The sequence below is a fragment of the Cryptomeria japonica genome, chromosome 9 (assembly GCF_030272615.1).
Source record: "Cryptomeria japonica chromosome 9, Sugi_1.0, whole genome shotgun sequence".
Lineage (NCBI taxonomy): Eukaryota > Viridiplantae > Streptophyta > Pinopsida > Cupressales > Cupressaceae > Cryptomeria > Cryptomeria japonica.
The window spans coordinates 702022365-702038925 of NC_081413.1; the positions used below are offsets into that span (position 1 = coordinate 702022365).

Here is a 16561-nt window from a genome sequence, read left to right on the forward strand (position 1 = left end):
TTCGATCTCTTTTGCAATGTCTTTCAAACGTTGTCCTTCGCACTTCCTAACCTCATTTCGCCTTGATCTTTGAAGGAACGGGAGTGTTCTAATAGTATCGCCTTGGTCCTTGTCCAAAGGACAGGAGCGATCTTGATTTTTTCACGTTCAATATGCATTTTTGACCTTCGATCCTTCATTGTGATGTTTTCCAAACGCCGTCCTTTGTCTTGCTTAACTTCGCCTTGCTTCGATTTTGGAGGAATATGAGCGCTTTTGATAGGATCGCCCTGGTCCTTGTCCAAAGGACAGGAGCGATGTGGGGCCTTTACACCATTTGGCGATGTTTGGACGTTCAAAACTCTTGCAAATTATCTTCAAACGATGTCCTGGAGCATATGTAACCTTGTGTACCCTTGTCTTTACGTAAATCTCGCATGGATTAATCTAATATATCAATATCGCTCTAGTCCCTTCCTGAGGGACAGGAGCGAAGTTCATCATAACATGCTTGATCTTGTTTGTACCAACTCGCAATTATCTTCATTGCGTGGAATAATGTCCTTTCGACCCTCTTGGTAACTTGAGACTTGTTTGCCTTTTGAAATTTACGCCATTATGTAAATATCGCTTTGGTCCCTTGCCAAAGGACAGGAGCGATCTGGGTTATAGAGTGCAAATCCTTCCATGTGATGACCCTTGCGACGTTGCGTTTGATGGAAATGCCTTGAGATGTCCTCGCCACCTTTTGTCCTGGCTTGGATCGGTCTTGAACCTTGGAGGGACGACCTTGAACTTGAGAGGGACGTATCTTCACCATTGTATCGCCCTGGTCCCTTGGAGAGGGACAGGAGCGATCCTTCCCTTGTGGCCTTCATCTTACTTTGCCATGCTCTAAGTTTATATTCAACGGACTCGTCCTTCTTCCCTCCATTCGTTCATGCTTTGACATCATTTGTAACTTTGCAAGAAAAGCAATTATATCAAAAATCGCTCTGGTCCCTTCCTGAGGGACAGGAGCGAACTAGGCATTTAGCACTGTTATGGACGTCCCAAAAATCTTCAATTTATATTCAATGCATTCATCTCATGCTTTCCCTTGTTTTTGAACGTAAACTTGCCTTGACCCTTGTCTGGATTTTGCAAAATGGAGGAAATCGCTCTGGTCCCTGGGAGAGGGACGAGAGCTACAAGGTACCTCGCCCTGGTCCCTTGGAGAGGGACAGGAGCGATTTAGTCAATATAGGTCATTTTCCTTCATTTTTTGCATCTCAAATTATATTCATTTGGCAAAGTATCTTCCTTCGGACGTCCTCCAATTGCTAAGTCATCAAAATCTTGCACGGACAAGGTGAAATTTGAATTGTAGCTCCGGTCCTTCACTGAGGGACAGGAGCGATTTTCCTCCTGGAGGCATTTCTGTGCTCATGAAAATCTTCAATTTATATTCGAATGAAAGATCTTGTCGTTCTCCATCACTTCAAACGTAAACTTCGTCTGGACTCTGCAAGGACAATGAGATATTTGGAAATGAGCTCCCGTCCTTCACTGAGGGACAGGAGCGATTTTGCTCCTACAGGCCAAAATAACAAGATTTTTCACATTTTAACACTTCACGAGGCGAAAACAAATCAATTCCAATGCCCAGGATCAAACTTCAAAAAAGTCAAAATTTGGTCAAAATATTCAATCAGACAAAAATTCACATTGACGGTCATCATTTAGACAAGTTTAAGCTCTGCATGAACATTCCAATTGAAAATTAGACCATTTTGGCGAATTCATTGCATTCAAAATTTTGCATTCTAGGAAAGAAGCTCAAAAAGCTCTCAAAAATGACTGGATTTTGGCTTGAAAAGGCAAAAATTTAAAACCCTAAGGCTTGGCCCTAAATCCAGACGACTAACTAACTAACAAAACCCTAAAAACGAAAGCGAAAACGAGCGAGAAAAAAAAGAAAGCAAAAGAGGGGGTCCCCATTTGCGATGGGGCGATGTGTGAAATGGTCACAACACTAACAAAATCCTAAAAACGAAAGCAAAAACGAACGAAAACAAGCGAAAAGAGGGGGTCCCCATTTGCGATGGGGCGATGTGTGAAATGGTCACAACAGGCCTATAAAGCAATTTTTGCTCTAAGACCTCTCTAAGGACAAGCTTCAAATATGGAATTTGCTCTATGTCCCTTGGAAGGACAGGCCCTATAATTGAAAATTCACTCTATGACCTTAAGGAGGACAGGCCCTATCAAAACTTGCTTCATGCTCTCTCCAAAGACAAGGTCTAAAAGATTCATTCGTTCCAAGCTGATGCAGGATACATAGTTAAGTGAAGAAGCTTGCTCAATGTCCTTTATGAGAATTTTGCTCTATGTCCTTTGTAAGGACAAGATCAAAGTAATTCGCTCACCGTCCTTAGCAAGGACAAGGTCAAGGTGAGAAATTTTCTCACCATCCTTTCCAAGGACAGGACCTCTATCACAAGATTTGGCAGTTCACCTTAGGACTTTTACAAGGACATGACAGTCACCACTTCCTTGTACCTCATCTTAAGTTTTCCAACCTCTCCATATGAAAGCATCATCAATTTGGCCTCCTCAGAACACCTATATAGGAATTTCTCTATGTGACCTTCGGAAGGATGGGACTTAAACAAAGCCTCGCTCTAGGACCCTAATGAGGACAAGACTTAGAGGTTTCTCTCTAAGACCTCTGGAAGAACATGAATCAAGTTTTCTCTAGGACCTTAGGAAGGACAAGAGACTCCAAATTCTCTCTTGACCCTTGGCAAGGTATAGGACCTAAAACAAAATTTTGCCCTAAGTCCTTAGAGAGGTACATGATCTCAAACAACCTTAAACTCAATCCTTCACTTCCCTTCACTCAACTAGATCATATCCCAAATCTTCACGAAACATGTTAACTTTTACCTTTCAAAAAGGCCCTAGGAAGGAATTCGCTCTAATCTTGAGGCCAAGGACATTTCTAAGGCAAGTTTGCTCCAGCAAGGGACATGACCCTATGTAGACACTTCGTTCAATCTCTCCCATTGCCTATACTTTATTCATCCAAACTTCCAATTCTTGAGTCACTTCAATGTCCATGTCCAATTAATCTTCAAAAGTGACCCTAGGGAAGACTCCTCATTCAATCCCTTTCCACATGAATTGATGAATTCTCTGGCTACTCAAGAAATTTTATCCCTTCAATGCAAATATTAATAGCAAGGACTCCAAGACAACCTAGGACTGAGCAAAAAGGACTAATCCTAGAAAGCAAAAAGTGGGGGTCCCCATTTGCAATGGGGCGATGCGTGAATACCTCACAACGGTACCTATCCCTAATATCTATTGGTCCACACTCTCTGAATGTAATTTTCTCATTGGCTAAAGAGATTTTGTTGTAACAAACCCTAATTAGGGTTTTTATTGAAAAATCTTAGTCGTTGATAGAGATTTGATCTTGGTCATTAATTGTAAATGAGCTCTCTATATAAAGCTCAAGCTCTTCATTTGTAAAGGTTAATAGCAAGTAGAATAGCAATAGTGAAAAGATAGTCTAAAGAGAATAGAATAGAAGTTAGAGTAGAATAGGAGAAGGCAGAAATTGTTGCCTAAGTTGTAAATGAACTCTATTTTCATTGAAGTTATGGTTAAGTGTGTTGTTTCTTTACAATGTGCATGGTTTCATGTTGGATCCTCATGTTAGATGATAAATAAATTAGATTGAATGGAAGAATATGTTGCATGTATTTATGTGGAATCCATTTAGTCCATAACACTAGCATCTTGTTGATTGTAAGTGTGCCTTGTGTGGTCAACTAGAATGATATGAGCTTAACTTCGAATCATTCTACATTCATTGCTTATGCATTAACTTGAATGGTGATCAATGTTTGATGGTATTGATTCAAACATCTTTGAAATGCCCTTAGAAGATTGCACTGAGCTTGTGTCAAATTGTTCGAGTTGATGGTGAGACCTCGCCCAGTAGGATTCCAGCTAATCATTCGACTATCTTCTTACATTCTAGGTCTTAGAATAGACTCTCTCAACCCTTCATCTTTTGCTATTTTTTTTTCAAACTCAAGCTAGTCTAAGGACAAAAGCATCACTAGATTGCAACATCAGATGATCTAAGTTCCAGCAAATCAAGCATTCAGGCATTCAAACGTAAGTCCCCTTGTGATACCAGTAATCACATCAACCAACTATGCTTATCCACATGTAGTGACCCTACATTCATGAACCTTCAAGTCTTCTTGAGTTATCCTTAAGCTAATCTTCAGCATTTGAGAGATTTTGTTCAAGAGAGGATAAGATACTTTTTGGTATTTTATTTTGTGTTCGCATGTGCATAAAAAACACATCAACAGGAACGATTATAGAATTATAGAAGCTAAGGAATTGGAGGAAAGAATAAGAGCTATCTTCCATGGGACTGATGGAATGATCACCAAGGAGCAATTGAATAATATGCTTGAGTTCATAGTCTTAGCAAGCAAAACTCAAGAACTCGAGCCTGAATGGGAGGATGTCATTGTCAAAGCTTTTGATGAGGTCATGCACATGGAGGAGCAGTTGAAGTCTCTACCTAAGATCCCGATGACAGAGATAGATGATATGGTGACCAGATTCGTCAAATATGCCAAGAAGGAACATGAGAAAGGGAACCAGATTCTAGAAGACAGTTTGTTACGATCCTATTTGGCATTTTATTTTCCTATTGAAGGATGCTTCCTCGATTTCCGTGTCAGCACATGCTATTTTATCATTGGTTGATTTCTTGGTGATGTTTATCTAGATATGATTTCATTTGTATCAAACCCTAATTAGGGTTTAGGTGGCAAGATCTTGGCCCTTGATCTTCATTCGATCTTGGCCCTTCATTGTATTTGGGAGTTCTATATAAACTCTACTCATTTCATTTGTAAAGGTTAATAGAATAGAATAAGATTAAGAGCAATAGGAGAGAAATAGGCTAAATTGATAGAATAGTGACAAGAGAAAGACTTGAAGAATTGTTGTTGTTTGGCTATTGGATCAATAAAACACTAAAGTTATGGTGTTTTTACTCAATCCTTGAAGTCTATTGCATGGTTCTTTATCTTCTCAAGTCAATCTTTGATGTTAGTTTAAGCATTAGATTAAAATGATGGAATGTTGCACTTGATATATTGTGAAGCTCGTTATCCATACCACCAGCTTCTTGTTGATTGTAAGATAGCCTTGTGTGGTCAACTGAAACCTTTAAAGTTGTTTAAGTTCGATTATTGGTCAATCATCGATATGCATTCAACTAATGGTGTCTATGATTAGTAATGATTTGAAAATCTCTAAACATCCTTAGAAGATTGCACTAGTTCTAGTGGAGTTGTTCATATATGGCGATGCTATGACTAGTTGAGTTTCACTTGTGTCATTCTTCATCCATTCATTTTTAGGAGAGCTTAGAACATCTCTAAACCCCTATCTTTTTCCATTTTTGTATAGTCATTCAGTAGTATTAGGAAGAAACTTCATTGCATATCATTCGCAAATTACTTCATGAAATCTTTTGTAACCACACATGCCCCTTGATGAAACAACAATGGTAACAACCAACAGAGCTTATCCACACGTAGTGACCCTACATTCATGAACCTTGGAGTCTTCTCAAATGATCCTTAAGCTAATCTTCAGCATCTGAGAGATTTTGTTCAAGAGAGGATAAGATACTTAAGGTAGTTTATTCTGTATTCGCATGTGCCTAAAAAACACATCAACATGAGGTAGATGTCATTTGAACAAAGGTCTCTTCTCCTCCAAGGATCCTCTTTATACTCATTTCGAGATATCTATTTTTTAACTATCTTATCCTTGCTTATGTAATGGGTTGAAAAATAAGGGGTTCCACCATTAGATGTATGAAAATCACTTCTTTTACCATTACATTCAAAAGAGGGGTGAAACCCAATAGATTTAGTCACAAACCAAAAAGATAGGGACTAAATGCTGATTGGATTTCAAGGGAGTTGATTTGTTCACCCTCTTTTGTGATTTGAATTGCTGAAGTTAGGATAAAGTGTTGAAAATGAAGGTAAAAATGCAGAAACAGTGAGCTACAGATGTGGGATTGAGACACACACCTAGATCTAAGGACTATGAGAAAATTCAGATCTAATCCCTGGAAAAGCCCCAAAAATGTCAGGACCAGAATGCCCGTCGCTTTGGTCCTCCTAACTTTTCACACACCAAAGGGGGTTGGTTCGTCTCTACAAATAATGCCTATTCTGAAGATTGCAGCTCCATACCTATTTCCACACTTGGATCGACGATGGACTGGTCCAAGAGAGGCCAGTAGCTCAGTGGTAGAGCACTCCAGGAGCGTATGGAAGGTCCTAGGTTCGAGTCCTAGCTGGTCCATGTCTCAAAATGGTATTATAGATAGGTCCAAGCTAGGAGCCCCAAGCACATGAGAGGTGTGGCTTAAGGGGAGGTGTTGGTGTTGGAAATAAGCCACACTCAGACCGACGATGGACTGGTCCAAGAGGGGCCAGTAGCTCAGTGGTAGAGCACTCCAACAGCATATGAAAGGTCCTAGGTTCGAGTCCTAGCTGGTCCATGTCTCAACAAGGAATAGGGGCTTGCCTAAGTCAAACCCCGATTTCAGAATTAACCATGAAATAGAGATGAAAGATACTTGAATTATTGTAATTGAAGATTCTCCTTTTGAGGGAGATGTTGAATAATGACTGAAAACCAAATGATATACCTCTATGTAAAGTTTTGTTTGTCTCCACACGAAATTAGGGTTTCATGAAGTCTTTGATAAAATAGGATGTAAATCTCCACTTCAATGCTTGAATCTTGACTTTGTTGTTTCTCTAAGGCTTGAAGGAAGACTGATTACTTCCTCAATTGCTTGAATGCTTGATATCGTGTGTCTATTCTTGTTGATGTATATCAAAATGAGAGGGGAAAGCCTCCTTTTATACTTGCCCATCGGAAAAATTGTTGATTTCCTAACATGAGCTGACATGAAGCTAGAATTCCCACTCAATTTTGAAATAGGGAAGAGGGTTTTAAAGAGGGCCCAATTAGAGAGGACCAGAGCGTGGCGGCCTAGTCCTAATTAGGACTAGGGTGTGGTACTCTGGTCCTACCCCAATTTAGGGCTAGGATAAGATGCCAAATTGATGTAAAAGTAAAAAAGAAGTCTTACTTGACTGATATGAGTAGAAACAAGTCCCGGTCAAGCCTAGGGGCGCAAACGCTAAGGTATAGGGGTGCAATTTTAGGATACTACAACTTATAAGAGTTTCCCCTCTTTAGCTTGGATTTATGACATTGTTGCCTAAAGGATATCTCCTTGATGTTGAAGGCAGGGTATCCTTGTTCCTAACTTCCTTAAAACATCAACATAGGGCTTTGTTGACATCTTAAGGGGGGGGCACCCATATTGCCCTCTTTGTACCATATTTTTGCATATCATTTTCGCATGTCTTAAACAAGGTGTTCGTTCTGGAAACCAAACAAAACAAACTCTTATACAGGATATCCTCAAAACCAGGCATGTATCTATCTTGAACGGGGTTCCACATTCTTGAAACCAAAGAAAACAAACTCTTAAACGAGATGTTCCCAGGCATTCACCCCTTGTCATTTGCATTTGCATTATATGTCTTAAACAGGTTGATGCACGCTCGAAACCAAAGAAAACAAAGTCTTATATGGGGTACTATATACTTGAAACCAGACATCACATGCACACACGCACAAGGATGAGTGGAACTAGAGGAACATGGCTAGACTATTCCTACTCTCCTCCCCAACATGGATTATCTAGAAACATATCTAGGGGCAAGTATCCATGTCCTTTCTCATCATTATTCTCATGGATTACCTAGAAAAACACATCTAGCATGTATTCGTGCTCTCTCTTTCCTTCTTCTCATCAACTCATAGCTTTGCTATTGATGGTTCATGGATGATGCATGCTTTGCTCTTTTATGTGGTTGCTTATAATGGTATTTTTCAAGAATGATATTAGTTGTTGAGACATTTTGATATCAAGGTCTCTTCGGCTAGTTGACTTGAGGTCTTGTTTTTGGTCTTTAGCTTTTGTGTTTTGTGTCTTTTTGTCTTTGTTTGTCTTTTTGTTTTTGTCTTGTTTTGTGTGCCCTTTCATATGTTTGAGTGAGTTAAGATCCTAAAATTGGGGGCTTGATCCCTCGAAATTAGTGATGTCTTACACTCCTTGTGATCATGCTCCTCATTGCTCCTCTTCTTCATCTCTCGTTCGTCTACTTTACAATGAGTATTTGTATAGGCTTATACTCCCGCTGAAGTGGGGGCTAAATGTACGATCCTAAATTGTACTCCCTTACAATTTGGTCCACATTTTGGCCCTCCTCTTAGCGTCCATGTCCCGAAGCTAGAGTAGGACATAATTCTACTCATACCATTCAAATCTAGCCTTATTTCCACTTTGCACATCACATGGTCCCTTGATTCTGGCCCTAAAATGGGGTAGGACTAGGGCGTAGCACCATGGTCCTCTCAAATAGGACCTTAATTTGGCCCCTCAGCAGTCACAATGAGCTATCATGATTGTGATCTCCATGTCAGCCTATGTCGGGATATTAAGGTGTTTTTCAGCAAGCAAGTATATAAGGAGGTCCATACCTCTGATTTGAATATACATAAACATAGAGGAGGATCATAGGAGAATCATAAGGCCTCTAATCAATCCGCATTCAAGCAATTTCTCATTCAAGCATTGAAGTATTCATCATCAAGCTTTTCAAGGTTGCATATCCTTCATTTATCCATTGTGGAGCAACATTACAATATTCAAATGCATGCATGTGTGTGATTAGGGTTTTGTCATGTTCATGCCATTTCATACAACATATGTGGTTACATTCAAGAAGCAAAGCATCATTATCAGTCATTATAGATCTGAGGTATGTCTTTCATTTATTTATTTCAGTATTTGCAACGTTTCATTCAAGGTTAATTCCTAAACTAGAGTTTGACTTAGGCAAACCCCTATTCCCAACCTCTTTTTTTGGTGTATGAAACATGTACGGAGTTGCGATCTTCAGAATAAGCATTATTTACAATGACAAATCAATCCCTCATTGGAGTGTGAAAAGTTCAGAGAACCAGGGCATCTGCAAAACGGTCCCAACATTTTAGGAGCTCTTTTTGGGAACAAGTTTGAATCTTCTTATGTTGCTTAGATCCAAGTTCATAGTTCCATCCGATGACTATAGCTTACTGTTTCCGTATTTTTACCTTCATTTTCAGCACTTTTACCCTAATTTCAGCAATTCAACTCACAAAAGAGATCCAATCAATCCAATTAGAATTTTCAATCCTAATTCTTGTTGGTTTGTGACTGGACCTATTGATTGTGACCCTCTTTTGAATGTAATGGTCTTTAAGCCACAAAATTAGTGGTTTTCATACATCTAATGGTGGAAACCCTAATTTTTCACCATTACAATAACAAACCTCTTTGAGAAACTAATGGCTATTTTTAATATGTTTAATGCCTTGAGAGATCTATCAAGTATGAAGAGCTTGAAAGAACTCTTTCAAAGCTCTATCTTCCACATTCAGCCAATACAATCAAGCTTTAATCTTGGCACCTCTATTTGAATGATTATCAGCAATTTTCTTCTGATGGCAAAGCTCGACCACCAACGAATGCAAGGAAAGACTGAAGGGGTTGGATTCGAGCACCATGGTGGCTTGGTAAGGATCCGAGGTATTAGCCTCATAAAAAATCTAGCCAACTAGAAACCATATATGTGAAGAAAGTGAGAGGTGTGTTTGATGGCCCCATTCCCCAATTAACCTAACATGTCATTGAAAAGACCCAACCTTAAGGTTCCACACCCAATGGATGTGCACCAATGTGCATTGATGAGTTAGTAAAGAGATGTTAAGAGAAATTGTGTTTCGATCCTTGGGAAAAGCAAAGTATTGTTCAATGTAGAATTGAATAGAATAATGATTTGAAATAGTATACTCTAAGGCTCCATCGAAAGAATGAAACAACTAGCAAAGGAGAAAAACGATTGAGTAGAAATCATGACATGATCAAGCCATTTGTACAAAATAATTGTGGCAATGTCTCATATTGGAATCCAAAAGGCCCAATTTATTGTGGATGAAACCAAGCTTCCCTTTCACTAGCTATCCAATGCACAAGAAAAGAGTCATCTTTATTATAAGCCATCTCAACCATATAAAAGTATCCACACAATATCCAAGTAATGGAAGGCATTGAATCGATGATCTAGTGCCATGAAAGAAATCTCTCAACAATATTATTGGAAACATAAACAATAATGTCAAAATTATTATTTTCAATATCAAAGAGTGTCCAAATCACCTAGTTGGTGAGGTAACATCCATGGTCGACCATATGCAAGTGCTGCTTCAGATAGAGAAAAGTGGAGGGGCAGTGATGAACCCTCCACAACTCGTGTCATGATTGCTATAGAAGAATGAGTTGTTTGGTAAAATAATACAAGTAGTAGAGAGCAAAAAAAATAAAAAATATAACCTCTTGGAAGCAAAGGATATCTAAAGCTACATTTTTTCTACAAGCATCTCTCACAGCATACTTTTTGAAGAGGTTTGTAAGACGTCAAACATTCTAGGAGACAAAATTCATTGGTGAGATTCAAGAGGCATGCCATACTTGTCTAGCTCATGAAGAGTGAAGTAGCTATTTTACTAAAACTCATCTAAAAAAACTACCTATATTGGGAATTTGCAACTTTTTTTGGCAATAAATTCTCCTTCCAAATGCTCTGACAAACTACAAGGCTAGCATAAGACAATGGGAGAGAAGGAGAATGAGCAATAGCCTGCAACTGAGAAGATAACACAAATCCAATTATGGCATTATGGAAAATTTCGGCTAAGTAGAAGGCTCTTCATTAGATGTAGGACACCTCTTTCCCCTTTTCTTGAGGGTCCGAAGACAATAGTTTGTGGCTTAAGAACTAGGTTTTCAATGATAGTTGAAGGTTTGGCTTGAGCTCAACCATTATTGGGGTTTCAATTATTTTTATAGTTTTCTATTTAGTCCACCCTCCATTTTTAGAAGCCAGAGCTTCAATAAACCAAGTGGAAGGCTTATTGCAAGATGAGACCAAAGGACAATCCTTAACCTTATGATTAGATGATTGACAAATGTTTGGCAAATTGAGAAATGACACATTGGATATAATGCAAATCACTGATTTGAATATCCACAATGTCTATCAAATCTTTGGAGAAATAAACATCAACACAAACATGCTTTTGTGTATGAGCCAAGCAAATCTTGTCAAAACACAAATAACCTTGCCAAGCACACCAGCAATTATGGTCTAAAAAATCCAGCAAGGTAAAGACAATCCTAGGAGTTCTATCCAGATCAACACATGAAGAGACTTTTTGTTAGAGACTAAAAAGTCTTAAGTCCAAGGTTGGAAAAAACAAAATGAACACAGACATACCAAGGGCCATGCTTAAGGATGACCTCTGCATGGCTAGCTTCAACAAAAAGAAAAAAAACTTTGATGAAATTTTGGACAGCATCAAGACAGACTTCATGCTAAACCTAGTTCTTGTTGACCCACTCTCTAAGAATACTTTCAAGGGGAGTTCTTCCAATAAAATAGTCTATTAAAGTAAAATGTTGAAGCCATTCACAAGCACTATGAACTCTGAGATGGATAACACCACATCTGGAGTAGGATCAGAATTTATACCTGTGAAACACCTTGTGAACAAATTTTTGGATCACTTCTTTGGAGGAGCCATCATCTAGAACTGCCAAACCATCAATAACAGAAAAAATTGCTGGGCTGGTAAAGTTTGAAGCTATAGAAAAGACAAACTAAAAGAAAAACCCATAATAAATGTGACAGAATAGCAGTTTTCCTCTACCTAGAACGCAGTATAACTTTAGAACAGCAACGCAACACAAGCAAAGGAAAAAAGCCCTTGAATCTTTATTTCATTATCTAATTTTATTTTGTTCCCTTGTGGCTTGAGTTTTGCATATAAACAAAGAAGTAAAGAGGAGCTCCGCAATATCTACAGTGCAGACTTGTGAAGAGCTGAGGCTCTCCTGTGTAGACCGAAGTCAGGGAGCTCCTCCAACTGTTTCTTTTGGTGGTATATTATTATGTGGAGGTATTGTTTCAAACCAGGCTTTACAGCCCTGTGTCAATTTGTTTAGTTGCTTCAGTGAGACAATTACATGGGTTTTGGATAGCATTTATTTTGCCTTTACAAGAAAGAATATGAAATTGGAAAAGGGTAGATTTACTCCAGAGATTGCATTCAGTATGTCAATATTCTCCTGATATCGCACCAGAGCGTTGAGCTTATCATGAAATCTTTCTTTTTGTATTCTACTGCAGTTACCCACTACCCAGTCTTGATTATAGTCACCATATCAATTCCAGATAAGGTAATTGATTTTGCTTTTCTACACAGCAGAGCAGATATAGTTACTGCCATTGATTTTGTCAGTTAAAGCAGCATGGTTTAATGGTTATGCAAGCACAAACTTTGAAAAGCTGATTTTGATAGTTCATTTTCATTTCAATGTAATAATAAAGCATCATAATTCTACTCAGCAATGAAATGGGTTCATCAGAGCAGTTGAAATAAAATGCAATCCACTAACACAAGCCATAATGCATGCAATTCTTGAAAATTTATATTTCATATTAAAGCAGCAATAGATATCAAGAAAAAAACAGGGGGCAAGAAGGTGGATAAGGATGATAAGAATAGCCATACCACTCTCGTCACGGGTGCTTTTGACCTTTTTGCTTCACCTGCAGAATAGCACATTGGCTCCCAACTCTCACCACTTTCTGGTATGAGCCTGGTGTCCCAAGAAACAAAGTAGATATCCCCATCAAGATCACTACCAGAAGCTTCATCAGGATGAGGTCTATGACCCTTCTGTGGGAAGATTAAGCAATCAACCAAGTGATGCAAACAAGGAGCATCAACTGCTTCTAAGATTCGTATATCACCAGGATGTAAGCAAGGATTCTTGGCCACAATCACTTTTCCTTTTATTACTCTTGGACTCGTTTTATTTTCTAAAAAGCTTGAGCCATTTTTCAGAACGCAGCCCTCCAAGGGAGGGCTTGAAATTTTTATAAAACACTGCCCATATTCAAGTGTACCTATTTCATCTAGGCAACCCATCAACCATCTTCCATCAGGGACAAAAATCCTACATTTTCTAAGGAGCTCTTCTAACTGGACAGATCTTATAGAAGAGAGCATATCTTTTAGATGTGGTTCTGTTTGAGGTTTAAAACCAGCACTTAGCATCATAGCAGCAGTGTATTGTAAATCCCCTGTACATGATGTGGCTAATATATGAAATGCCACTTCATCATTTTCAATCATTTGACTGAGTTTATGCACCATTGAATCTTGTAATTCACTGAAAACGCTATCAGGAACTCTCAGAGTAGATAACAATGTAATTATCTGTCTGTTCAGAAAGCAGGGCTGAAAACGTGTCCAAGTGATGACTTCTAGCATGTCATGTGGAGATTTAAACTTTTCCATGCTGGGCCTCAATGACAGCTTATGTTTGCTTCCCGGTTCTGCCTCCCAAGTTGCAACCACACCTTTATAGCCACCATATCGGATCTGATAGGCTGAGGGAGGGTTGATGGTCAATTGCAATTTCTGAGCAACTTCCATGGCAAGATCTGGAGTAATCTTTCCTATACCATCAGAGAACTTATAACCACCCCTTTCAATTTCAAGAAAGTCTTTCTCAAGCTGATTTCTTGGAACCTGTATTGTGCAATATGTTGCAGAGAAGCATTGACCCATTCTAGCAGCATGCTTGGCAACATAATATTCAGGAAAGGTCCCCATCCACCTCTTAATTTGATGCACATCAATATATCTATTGCCAGCAAAGAACCATGCAGAACGACCTCTCAACTGGTTGGCAGAAAAAGCTAGAAATAAATATCTACGACCGCAGAGCTCAAACCCATCAAGCAGTATTTGTCTCACTTGCCTAAAAATAGCAGTCCTATGAGCAGGAGAACTAGAGGATACCTCTTTAACAATAGGTGCTATGGGCACGATCAATGCTGTTGAAGACATATTTTCCATGCTATCATCCATGAAAGTAACTCGCAGAAATCTATCCGCATAATCCTTGAATTGCCTTATGACCCGGTTTGACAGCTCTACTTCCGGAGGCAGGCAGTAGGCTTTTGTAGGAGTTATGATCAATCTCCTAACTTCAATTGTTTCCTCAACAATCTTTGGGTTTTTCAAAAGCTTTGGGTTCTTTCTGATCCACCTAGGCAAGGTCTCAAGTCTTTCAAAAGCATCAAAAATTGGATAGGTATATGAAAGCATCTGCCTTAGTGCTATAGTGGACAATTTGGTAGGTGTCACTTTGCTCTTCAACAAATTGTAAAGTTCGGGGGTTAACCTGTGGTAATTCACAATTCCTTTGTGTACAAGAGCGGTTAGCAGGAACATAGTATCAAAGGGGATTTCTGGGTGTTGTTGCAGGACCAAAAAGAACCTTGGTCTAGGAACAACAGGTTCATTCCAACTCTTCAGACTAGAGACCTTAGAAATAGTTTCATCCAGCAATCGGTTTTGTTTGAAGTATTCTTTGGCTTTCTCCATGGTGTGACCCAAACGAGGAGAGTGCGTAATCTTATAGACCAAGCACCTGCCTATCGCATTATTGGGAGTAAAATCCAAGGTTCTTATCCATGGATCATCATCATCTAATAGAGCAAAAGGAACTGCTACATGAACATCGTCATCTGCAGTCCTATAGTATATGCAAGGAGGCACCCAAAGCTGGATAAGCATTACCAATTTTCCCATCTCATTGAGAAACCTTACATTTCTAATGTCTCTGATCAAAAACTCAATCTTGAAGTCACATTTTATGAGAGTATCTTCATTCAAATTCTGGAAACCAAACAACTGATCTCGAGTAAATATAATTCTACATCTTTTATCAAATGGATCCACATGAAAGTCTACCCCAGAAGTAGGTCCCTTCCAAGCAACCAAAAACTTATCAAGGTTGTATAATGAGCCAATTTCAATCGTAACAGGGGAAAATCTATGCGGTGGCATTGTTCTTCTTTTAACTACTCTAAATGAGGTTTCGCTACCAACCTTGATTTTGAGAGCTTGGTTGTTGAACACCAGTTTTCCATGGCTGGCGAGCTTGACGGCCTCCTTGACAGCATCTGGAACTGCAAAGTGAACAAAGGCATGTGGAGGCACCACGTCTCTGTTCTCAAACAAGTAGTTGCTACTGATTGTGAACTTTGGGTATGCAAAGGGAGGAGTCCATGATGTCTTCAGTCTGCATCTCCACACCATTCCCACATTTTCTTCCAAGTATTCTGTGAGTTGCTTGGCAGTTACTCCGACTCCGAATCCTCCCAGGCTTATCTGAGTTGGTTCCATCACTGCAACTCCACAACACCCACCTGCGCAAATGGATATACACACAATAGTAATACCCACAGGCACAAATGTATATATACTCAACACTCAACTGCAAATGTATATACACCCTACACCCAACACCCCCTGCATAAATACCAAAATACCAATCAACAAATCACTGCCCCTAATTTTGACTGTCATCTATTACTCTGCTAATTATGATTCTTCTGCCACAAATTTTGCAAGTGAATATACACACCATATTACAGACATAAATGTGTAAGTATGGCATATTCCATCCCATAGTACAAGGATCCAAATGCATATTGCACCGCAACTGAGATGTAATCTTCTCACTCAATTCCACATTACAGTACAGATGATGTCATAATCTTTATGGAAATCTCACTGTCCGGTAGGGAATGATTTTACAGCTCACAGTAAAGAACAAATGTCGATTCTGTTTCTCTAAATTATACTTCCAAGGAAGGAAACCCATTCGCAATTTCGGGTCCTATTAATTTGAGAGTACTGAATTTCATAGGAAATTACATATGTAGGTCCTGAAGGAAACCCATAAGCAATTTCAAGTCCTATTAATTTGGGAATACTGAATTTCATAGGAAAGTACAAATGTCAGTTATCTTAACAGCAGGAAGGCTGTTCCCACGAAAATGCTTGTAAATAAGTCGAATCCCAATGCCCAAGAATGGATGGCAACTGGAGGAGTTTATATTATTAATGATCGAAAAGGACATTAAAAGTATTGCAGAGTATAATCAAAAGCAATAGCTTTCCAATCGAATTTAAACTTATCCGTTTTAATATATATATAAGGGGAAACTTCGAAGTGAAGCAACGTAGTTCAGACGACATGAAAAGAGAAAAATTGATGCGCACTATGGTTTTCAAATTGTTCCGAAGATCCTTTTATATCTACCAATTGGAATGCATTAATACCTACAAATTGACGGTCCGTGGCATGTTTTTTCTCCATTTTGACTGTATTTTAGAATCTAATTTGAAGGGAGGAGATAAATGTGAAATATTCAGATTATTATTAGAGTTTATACATGAATGGAATTTTTTTAAGAGTTCTATATCAATTTTA

General features: G+C 38.8%; 1 protein-coding gene across 1 annotated transcript in view; it reads right to left on the reverse strand.

Annotated features, from left to right (window-relative positions):
• Positions 1–16250, reverse strand: part of LOC131073925 (RNA-dependent RNA polymerase 6) — a 76657-nt gene extending 60407 nt beyond the window's left edge. The window contains exon 1 of the mRNA XM_058010443.2: positions 12778–16250. Within this exon, the coding sequence (XP_057866426.2) occupies positions 12778–15468 (2691 nt within the window). The 5' untranslated portion in view covers positions 15469–16250. The remainder of the gene's footprint in view (positions 1–12777) is intronic.
• Between the last annotated feature and the right edge of the window lie 311 nt (positions 16251–16561).